Source organism: Prionailurus viverrinus, chromosome A2, assembly GCF_022837055.1.
Source record: "Prionailurus viverrinus isolate Anna chromosome A2, UM_Priviv_1.0, whole genome shotgun sequence".
Taxonomy (NCBI): Eukaryota; Metazoa; Chordata; class Mammalia; order Carnivora; family Felidae; genus Prionailurus; species Prionailurus viverrinus.
The window spans coordinates 146771994-146782691 of NC_062562.1; the positions used below are offsets into that span (position 1 = coordinate 146771994).

The 10698-nt window shown below is 39.4% G+C and overlaps 1 protein-coding gene across 3 annotated transcripts in view; it reads left to right on the forward strand.

The window, feature by feature from the left end:
* The window catches only part of KLHDC10 (kelch domain containing 10), a 70445-nt gene that overhangs the window by 43704 nt on the left and 16043 nt on the right, over positions 1-10698 (forward strand). For all 3 annotated transcript variants that reach the window (XM_047847375.1, XM_047847384.1, XM_047847394.1), the window contains 7 exons: positions 441-662; positions 2702-2856; positions 4030-4178; positions 6309-6393; positions 7457-7523; positions 8054-8101; positions 10151-10290. In XM_047847375.1, coding sequence (XP_047703331.1) covers positions 441-662; positions 2702-2856; positions 4030-4178; positions 6309-6393; positions 7457-7523; positions 8054-8101; positions 10151-10290 — 866 coding nt within the window. The remainder of the gene's footprint in view (positions 1-440; positions 663-2701; positions 2857-4029; positions 4179-6308; positions 6394-7456; positions 7524-8053; positions 8102-10150; positions 10291-10698) is intronic.

Genomic DNA, 10698 nt, shown 5'->3' on the forward strand with positions numbered 1-10698 from the left:
CATTTGTGATTATATTTATGTAGTTCTCTAATACTTTCAGTTTAATTTAGTTGGCCTGTGTTTTTGTTCTCCTCTAAGGAAATCAGAAAATTTGTCCTGTTAGCTTTGGGATTATTAAACCCCTCCTCCTTCTCTTGCAAATTTCAAGTTGTCAGCCATTTTCTTGAGTTTATAATGCTATTTTTCCTCCCTTGGAAAAAAATTTTTTTACAGTTTCCAAAATCTGAAAGTAGTTGTATGAAATAGAAATGGAGACTAGCTCCTTAAAATTATCTTAAGTAGTATGTGCGAATGTATAAAATAACCTAAGCAAATAAAAAGTAAATCCACGTTATAAATCTTCCCCATCCCCTTTTAAAGCTAAAATGATTATGACCAAATTTTGTTTGTGTTTTTAATCTGCTTGGCCATCTGTGGAAGACTGTCCTCTTCTTTCCTAGGCCACAGACCTCCACCAGCACGAAGTGGACATCGTTGTGTGGCAGATAATACCAACCTCTATGTGTTTGGAGGTTATAACCCAGATTACGATGAATCTGGAGGGCCAGATAATGAAGACTATCCTCTCTTCAGGGAGCTTTGGAGGTATCATTTTGCTACAGGAGTATGGCACCAGATGGGCACAGATGGCTACATGCCCCGGGAATTGGCATCTATGTCACGTGAGTGCAAGCCGTCCTGAACTTTTGACTCTTTCATAATTAAGCAATGTCTGTGAGAACAGGTTCAGTGCCGTGTGTTTTTTGTTCATAATTTATAATAATACTGTAATATGATTAAACCCTGTTAATGGGTAGACTTTTCACTATGGTAGTAATATAGCATGGTGATTCAGAATCACTTGGCAGTTGGATAGTCCTGAGTTTAAATCTAGCTGTGTACCATTTGCTTGCTTGATGAGTTTTAGCGTCAAGTTCCTTACCTGTAAACTGGGATTAGTGATATCTCAGAGGGTTCAGTATAAAGTTTCATATATATGTATGTATGCTAAGCACAATGTAGTAGAAGATCAACAGATGGGGCTTATAATGGCAATGATAGCTTCTGAACAAAGTACTTCACGTGTACTATCTGCTTACCTACGACATCTGTATAATGCACAAACTAGAATTACTGCCATTGTACAAATGAGAAACTGAGTGGAAAGAGCCCAAGTATGTCCATCGACTGATAAATGGGTAAACAAGATGTGGTGTATGTATATATATATATATAGAGAGAGAGAGAGAGAGAGAGAGAGAGTAGTATTATATAGTATAGTATAGTATAGTAGTATTATATATATATATACATACACACACACACAATGGAATATCACTCAGCCATCAAAAAGAATGAAATCTTGTCATTTGCAATGACATGGATGGAGCTAGAGTATATTATACTAAATGAAATAAGTCAGAGAAAGACAGATACCATATGATTTCACTCATGTAGAATTTAGGAAGCAAAACAGATGAACATACGGGAAGCGGGGAAAAGAGGGAAGCAAATCACAAGAGACTCCTAATGATAGAAAACAAACAGGGTTGATGGAGGGAGGTGAGTGGGGGGGGGTGGACTAGATGGGTGATGGGTACTAAGGAGGGCACTTGTTGAGATGAGCACTGGGTGTTATATGTGAGTGATGAATCACTAAATCCTATTCCAAAACCAGTATTACACTATATGTTAACTAACTAGAATTTAAATCAAAATTTGGAAGGGAAAAAAAAAAGAGAAACTGAGGCTACAGAGATGCCCTAAGGAAATGGCTAAGAGTGCAGGCTCTGGAGTTAGATTGCCTGGAATTGAATCCTAGCTTGGCAAGATTCTTTTTGGGAAACGTTCAACAAGGTTAAACCACTCTCCACTTGTTTCATCAGCTATAAAAATGGAGAAGATAAGATTAGTTCCCACCTCATAGGGCTGTTGTGAGGATTAATTTGGAGATTAAATAACTTTCCTGAGGTCACATGAGAATTGAAACCTAGCTCTAGCTGGCTTCAGAGCCCATGCTGATTCTTATTCTATATTAACTGAATAATTGATTTTAGGAAAGAAATGCCATTGAAATAATACAGTAGCACTATTTTGGGAGCATTTGTCATCAGAGAGAAAGAATGTGTGTGTGTGTGTGTGTGTGTGTGTGTGTGTGTGTGTGTGTGTGGTGGCAGGAACAGAAGAGATCTAGAGAAGAACACCAAAGTTACCAGCAGGATATTGGTGTTTCTTTTTATCTGGTGGAGGATTAAGGTGACAGAAACCATAATTTAAAATGTAGAGATCATTCATTCCCCTGGCAAAAACAGAATGATCATTTTATCCCTTCATCCAGAGCCCTGCTGGGCCTTTGCTAAGACAAAGATAATACTTCATGTTCCTCTGCCTTGCTGCGTACTTGAACCGCCTTGAGCGGCAGTGGTTCATGCCATTTAGTATTATTATCCACAGTATTTCATGAACTCCACAAATACACATTGAATACATGTCACACACCTAACAATGAGCTGGCTACGTGACACAGTCCATAGAGTGTGAATTAAACCTTTTTCTGCAGTACTTTGTAGTAGTTAGATGTCAGTGGTTTGGGCTATCTTCTGAGAGCGTTAAAGCAGGCTTTTTTTTTTTTTCCCCCAGTTTCTCAGTGATTCTGGGTTTATGTGGGAACATATTACAGGTAGCCAGTACGTAAATGGAATTTGTGCTTCTCCTTCCCCAGTTGTGCTGCATGGAAACAACCTGTTGGTATTCGGAGGTACAGGCATCCCATTTGGCGAGAGCAATGGCAATGACGTCCACGTGTGTAACGTGAAGTATAAGAGATGGGCTTTACTTAGCTGTCGTGGGAAGAAACCCAGTCGTATATATGGACAGGTACCAATCTGTGGCCAGTCACGGTGGATGTATTTCTGCAGATTTTTCTAGTTTGGGGGACAATGTCAGAATAATTATTTCCATGTTTTTAACAGAGAATAAATTCACTGGGGTTAATATTTGATTTTTCAGTTCTGATACGAAGTTGTAATTTATAAATCTGGTTGCTCGCCTTCTCCCTTCCTTTTTTTCCCTCACTCTTTGTTTCTAGTCCAATTGGGCATCGTGATCTAGATCTGTACAGAAGTATTTTTCAGTGTCAGGACCCACCACATCCCCACCCCCACCTCCAGTGAGAGATTGGGCTCTACGTATGGTCTGCACGCTGCCACCTTTAGAACAATGCGATTCTGTGGAGAGCTTTCTAACCTAAGTAGTAGAGGAGGTGATCTCCGCACTTTGGTACAAGACTTTTATAAGCCTGATCTGAGCTAAAACACAGATTATGTGGAGATGAGTTTCTAGTTACATTGCCGTGCTTCAAATCATAGGTTTGAAAAGTTATATCCAAAAAGATAGGGTGCAACCTACCAGCATTAGAGACCCTTTGAAAGTAATGGACTAAGCTTAAAACAGCTAAGCTTTGGCTTCTTGTTTAGCTGGCCAGCTTTCATACTGGTAAATACCTTCCTTCTGAGCTATGCGTAGAGGCACACACTAGATAACTCTATCCCACCACAGGAGGCATTTAAACTCTGATAACATGATCATAACAAAAGCTGAGCTTATGCTAAAGAAGAATCTGGTGGAAAATGTGAAGTTTTATGACTGCTAACTCTAGACATTTTACTTAAGGAGTTCTGGTGGCTTATTTTCATATCTGCTTCTTCTTAGAGCAGTTTTCTTCATACTGCTTAGAAAGGGAAGCAGCTTTGCATGGAAATGCTAATGCCCCCGATGTATATACATTCTTGGGTTGGCTAAGACCCGTAAGGAACATCCAGTCCTCTTGCCTATCTAGGTAGGACTGCTTTCCAGTTGAGCAAAGCTCTACCTTTCTAAAAGTAATCTCTGGGTTCTCTAAAATCTCTAATCCTTTAAACGTCTGATATTCTAGAAGGTTAAAAAGTACAAAAGAATTTCATAAAGTCTGATTTTGGGGTATTTAATAAGTTTACATTCTTTAACAAAGTGTTCATGAGTCAGTGGTGTTCACGTTTCCTTGTTTTCCAGGCCATGGCGATCATCAATGGCTCCCTTTATGTTTTTGGAGGGACAACTGGCTATATTTATAGCACAGATCTGCACAAATTAGATCTCAATACCAGAGAGTGGACACAACTGAAACCAAACAACCTATCCTGTGATCTGCCAGAAGAGAGGTAAGGTTCTAGGATTAAAGCATATTTATTCATTCTTGCTAAGATTTGACTTTATTCAGAATATTGGTAATATGGTTTAAAGAAAATTCTTAAAGCCTGGTTAAAATAGCTAACTGGCTGGTAGATGCCAGTTCAGCATTAAAGAAAGGTCTTCTGGTTAAGGAGTGCTATTTCTCCATTAACTATAGATTTTTTCCTCATGTTATTTTCTTTCATACCTCAGTTTTTCTGCATTAAGAAGATAGTAACACTTTGAAGAAGAAACCAATGGTAGCAATTGTAATTAAATATGTTACAGACAAAACAATTACTTTCTAGTTACTTTTTTTTTTTTTTTTTTAATTTTTGGGACAGAGAGAGACAGAGCATGAACGGGGGAGGGGCAGAGAGAGAGGGAGACACAGAATCGGAAACAGGCTCCAGGCTCCGAGCCATCAGCCCAGAGCCCGACGCGGGGCTCGAACTCCCGGACCGCGAGATCGTGACCTGGCTGAAGTCGGACGCTTAACCGACTGCGCCACCCAGGCGCCCCACTAGTTACTTTTTTGATTTCCCTTCTTAACTTGCATATTAGGATTCTTTGGCTCATTTGTTCGCAGCTGTATACCCAGAAGAAGGCGCAGTGCCCGGGGCATCAGTTCCCATAGTAGTACTCAATGAATATTGATCGGATGGATGGATGGAAAGGAGGGAGGGAGGCCACTGATTTTAAGTGCCCTGTTAAGCACGCCAACATCACATGGTGCTCCTAGTTGCCTTCTAGGAACAGGTGTAGACCTTTCACTTTTCTTTCCTGATAGGAGTTGCCTTTTAGCAGTAAGCTCTATGAAAAACTTGATTTCTTCCCCTCCTGTTTAAAAGTAAAGACAGTGGGGGCACGTGGCTGGCTCAGAAGAGCACACAAGTCTTGGTCTTAGGGCTGTGCGTACAAGCCCCATGTTGGGTGTAGTGATTACTTACATGAATAAACTTAAAAAAAAAACATATTAAATGCAAAGACAGTAAACATTTTTTTATTCACTCTGTTCAGATGAATGCAGTTAACTCTTTGTTTCCTTTAAACAAAATAGCATAGAGGTGCTAAGGAAGACTTTATCTTTTTTGCAGTATGTCAGTGGGCTGATGATTGTAGAACTACCGTGTGAGGACTTGGGAGGTGGACCGCTACTGGAATAATTTTGATGTAATTTATTTTATCAGCACCAGGGCCTTCAGGGAAAGGAGGAAATAGGTTAAGTTTTCAAAGCATTTTCACATGGTTGCCTTCTTGAATCATTTTATGGACATATTATAAATTGTTTCAGCTTCTAGCTAGACTGCTTAGATGAAAGTTCTGGTAGGTGTTTCACATTATATTCACAGTTTTGAGTAGCATAATTTTTCTGATATCTTTGTATCTATTAAATAAGTATCTTCAGGGGCGCCTGGGTGGCGCAGTCGGTTAAGCGTCCGACTTCAGCCAGGTCACGATCTCGCGGTCCGGGAGTTCGAGCCCCGCGTCGGGCTCTGGGCTGATGGCTCGGAGCCTGGAGCCTGTTTCCGATTCTGTGTCTCCCTCTCTCTCTGCCCCTCCCCCGTTCGTGCTCTGTCTCTCTCTGTCCCAAAAATAAATTAAAAAAAACGTTAAATAAGTATCTTCATTTAAAAGCGCATAGTCTAGGGTTTCTAATGAAATGTAGACAGATCACTTTTTAGAAAATCTGGAAAATACAGATAAGCAAAATGAAGAAAATAAAAAAACAAAACCTAAATCTAGGGATAACCAGGGTTAACATTTTGGATGTATCTCTGTAGTCATTTTCTGTGCGTATTTGTGTAACTATAAATTTTTAATGAGACTATAGCCTATCTGCTCTTACATGAGAGCATTTTTTTTTTTTTAGTTAATGACACGAAAAGAAGTTTCCAATATATTAACCATCCTCTACACCTACTTTCTTATTGGATGCACACTAATCCATTTTATATATATTCTATAATTTATTGAATCAATTCACTCTTGTTGACCACTTAGGTTATTTCTAATAACTTATTACTGTGAATAATTATCCAATAAAAATATCCTGTAGCTAAATCTTTGGTAGATAATTTTTCACTTTATTATAAATGGATTTTATTGTGTATTTTCAGATACAGACATGAAATTGCACATGATGGGCAGAGGATTTACATCTTGGGAGGTGGTACTTCCTGGACAGCTTATTCCTTAAACAAGGTATATTTAAAAATAATAATAATGAGAGTGAGAGAAGGATAGGAAGAGGCATGTTTCATACCAAGCAAGATAATTCTGTTACTGTAGATACTTAGATTTCTGGACAGGTTCTTCATTAACACCTGTTGTGTGTTACCTGCTCTTCGTAACAGAAGGCCGAACTATGCCGCTGTTACCCTTTCCAGTTGACAGGTGTAGTGATCACACACTAAAAACACCTGAAAATGAATCCTGGCACAAACTGGATGAGGAAAGAGACCAAAAGGAGGACACAGTAGCTTAAATGGAGAAACCGATGAGAACTGGAGCCACGTTGCTCAGAATGTCCCACAGAATGTCTCTCATCATCAGTGAGATGTCTAAAAAGAACAGTATTTTTAGGGCTCTGCGTCACTCACTTTAGAAAGCTGTACTCTGAAGGTTTTTATTCATCCATTCCTATGACATTTCTAAATGCACATCTCCCAGGGAAAATCTAGATTAGGCTGCAGAGCTCCTGGTCTGCTTTGGAACCTTATTGATCTTTTTCAAGTTTTGTCAAAACTGCATTCTCGTATTTTCTTATGAACAGTTGCTTTTTTCTGGTATAAAAAAATGATACACATGTTCATTGCGAAAAATGTGGTAGTTGTAGAATTCCAACTTTCTTACTTCGTTTTTTTTCTGTGATTTTAAAACATTGGAGTCCTATATCTGCTAGTTTTCAACTGCTTCATTTAATGTTTTTTGCCTTAATATTAGTATTAGGGAAAATCAGAGAAAAGCAAAAGAAACGAAGACTTTTCAACCAAGAATACATGTTTATACAGGTGGTTGTTAAAAATTCAGTTTTCAGGGGTGCCTGGGTGGCTCAGTCAGTTAAGTGTCTGACTCTTCATTTCAGCTCAGGTTATGATCCCAGGGTTGTGGGATCGAGCCCCACATCAGGCTCTGCACTTAGCACAGAGCCTTCTTAAGATTCTCTCTCTCTCCCTTTGCCCCTCTCCTCCGCTTACACACTCTTTCTCTAAAAAAATAAGCTAAAGTTATTTATGTGTGTGTATCTTCTCTTTTTCTCCCCAAGATCCATGCATACAACCTTGAAACGAATGCATGGGAGGAAATTGCCACAAAACCCCACGAAAAAATAGGTAAATTTAAATTATTGATTCATTTTTCTTTAATAACTATGCTTTATATTTTTACTTATTTTAGAAGAGAAAAAGTGCTTTTTTTGAGTTATATGACAAGTATAATATCTGTTGTACTAGTATTATAACTTATTTTATTCTTTTGCCCAATTATGCTTCCTCCACAATTGTGCAGAGACTTTTAATGGGGATTGTTGAGTTCTGTGGAAATAGGGAAATGTGGGTGGGTTAGGAAGCAGGCACTTTGAATCAAGGTCCACCTGTTTTTTGTGGGCGTAAGGGCTTGGGAAGGCCATTAGTAACCCCGTTTTGTTCCCCTGGCACCTGAGCATTGTAGTTATGATGGGACTCCGATGGCTTTAATTTAATGTGAAAAAAGGAAGGGTTGGAAGGACTAATCAATGGTTGCTTAATGCAACAAAGGGATTGTTTTAAGTAAGTTACTCATAGGATGTCTTTCACCGTGGCACATCACCGTTATTCTATTCTTTCTGTGGATAATGGGATATTTGTGTTCATGTGTTTGGCAGGTTTTCCTGCAGCCCGAAGATGTCACAGTTGCGTTCAAATAAAAAATGGTAAGTATTCTAAAGAACATTCTAGTTTCATTTTTGTAATCGTATATGCCAAGAATGTCTTCTTTTTTTTATGTTTATTTATTTATTTTGAGAGGGTGAGTGAGAGTGCGTGAGTAGGGGAGGGGCAGAGAGAAATGATGAGAGAGAGAGAGAAGAATCCCAAGCAAGCTCCATGCTGTCAGCACAGAGCCCGATGTGGGGCTCAATCTCATGAACCGTGAGATCGTGACCCCAGCCAGATTCAATATGCTCAACTGACTGAGCCACCCAGGTGGCTTTATTTCTTAATAATAGCTCCTTAATGGGGGCATAACTTTGAGAAGAGTCTATTTCTTATAGTTTAAACTTAATGGGAAACCCGTAAAATTATGGTTCTCTCAGCAGTTTTCATCCAGTAACCTAGTGGGGTGTTTGGGTTCCCTCAGTTACCAGAGAACTCAAAAATTGGTGATAAATAAGCTTTTATTACACCACCTGACCTTTCAGCACCTCACCCCAGCCAATGTCTGTGGCTGTGGTGGGTAATACTAATAATCTTGACATATAAAATGGACACCTTGGTGGACAAAGTATTAAAATTACAATAAGTCCTCCAGAGTGGTATTTTCTAAAGTTTATTCTGTGTTCTGTCAAATGCCAAATAGGACTCTTGGCTCGTTCTTTGGCTATATTACAACAGAGGCATTGTGTGGCTTCAGAAAGCAGCTGAGGCTACTTCATCCGAGTGTGATAAATGACTCCTCTTTGGACAACCCTCCTGTCTTTTAATTTACAACTTATTTGATCGTTTGGTATACCCCCTTCCATTTTTCCTGGGAGGAAGGTGTGTGTAAATGAATTTGATAGCCTGTATCCTTTCGGCAGTTTTGTTTGGATTTCACTAGGATTATGCTGCCATCTCACAGAGGTACATTTTATTAGGCTCCTGCTTTCTCGGTAGGATTTATAGATAGTGGCATTGTTCAGCTTTGCCTCTGGAAGAAGCAAAGCTGTACCTTGCTTTGGAGCTGAACTTTTCTTGAATCTTAGGCCAAAAAGTTTCCAGTGTATTCTGTAGTTTAATGAAGTATTGGCTTAACCCTGATCTAGACCTGAATTAAGACATCTATTCATTTGATTCGTTGAGGCCAGGCAGTATACTAGTGGAGTTCAGCCTTAGTTTGGGGCATTTAGTATGAATGTTTATGTAGACTTTGTTACAAGTCGTCCAGTTATAACTGTCTAATTTTACAAAAACAAAGCAATGACAATGGTAAAAAAAAAAAAAAAAAAAAAAAAAAGAAGAAGAAGAAACACCTTTGATTTTGGAGAAGGTTTAAAGAACTTAAAAAACTGTTTAGATCCAATGGGGCTTCAAACTATCCTCTTTTGGCTAAAGAAAATTTGTAAGAACTACTTTTTCTGCCCCCAAATTGAACATTGCAGTGAATGTTTCTCCTCAGGTTAAATGTCTACATAGAAGACATTTGTCTCTATGGGCAGATAGGTGTCCATCCTTTCTAGAGCATTATGTAAAAGAAGAATTTGTAAACTGGTGACCTGCAGTTACGTTTTGTCTGGCTCACATGTGTATGAAATTTTTTTGGATTAGAATCGAAGTGTTTCACTTAAAAATCCAGATTTCCAGCTTCTCTCATAAAAACAGATCTGGCAGTTGCTGACCTTGAACTCTACATGGTATCAGTCAGCTGGTGCAGGGCATGTGCACTCTTCTTATTTGTTTCCCTGGATCTCCTGGTTGTTTATTTTCCCTGGACCTTCTCATTCACTCACTTCCTGTGCCTACAGGTATTTGAATTTGAGGACCCAGACATGAGGCCTGCTTAGAGGCTTGCTGCATCCTTAGTCTTAGCAAAGATCCCAGCAGAGTATCCATACTTTAGCAAGGGACAAGACAGCAGCAGGGGAGGACCACCCGGCTAGAGCCGTCTGTAGTAGGGGGGAATCCACTGAACTTGTCCCCGGTCAGCCTGCCAGCTGATCTACAAAACATGCTGTGGCTGTGGCTCTTTTCTTTGGTGTGATCATGGGTCTCTCTCTTCTTGATAGATGTGTTTATTTGTGGGGGCTATAATGGAGAAGTGATCCTGGGAGACATCTGGAAGCTGAATCTGCAGACTTTTCAATGGGTGAAGCTCCCAGCCACCATGCCAGAGCCAGTTTATTTTCACTGTGCAGCTGTTACACCAGTAAGTTTTTGTTTTCATACCTTCCTTACATAGTTGCAGATGATAAATCTTTACAGTGATATTAGCGAGAAAAAAAGATTCTGATATTACCAACCTTGGATAAAGAATGTGTTTCTAAAACTTTCTTCAAGACAAAGCCAGCCCTTCTTCTGAGAAGAGGGGAGAAAAACCATCATACACAGTTTAAAAGAGCAGCAGAAATATAAAAGAAATGCTGTGCGTGGCATTTAGGCCCCTGCCGTGACATAAAAGGTGTTTTCTGGGAGGGCAGGATAGCTCTATCCCCCCAATGCCTTGTTCTTAAAGATCCCACCAGTTTCTCAAGGCGAAGACCTTTATTTTCATCTTTGTGTTCCTGGTGTTTGGCACAATGAATACTTAATATCATGTCACTTTAATGTTCGTTGA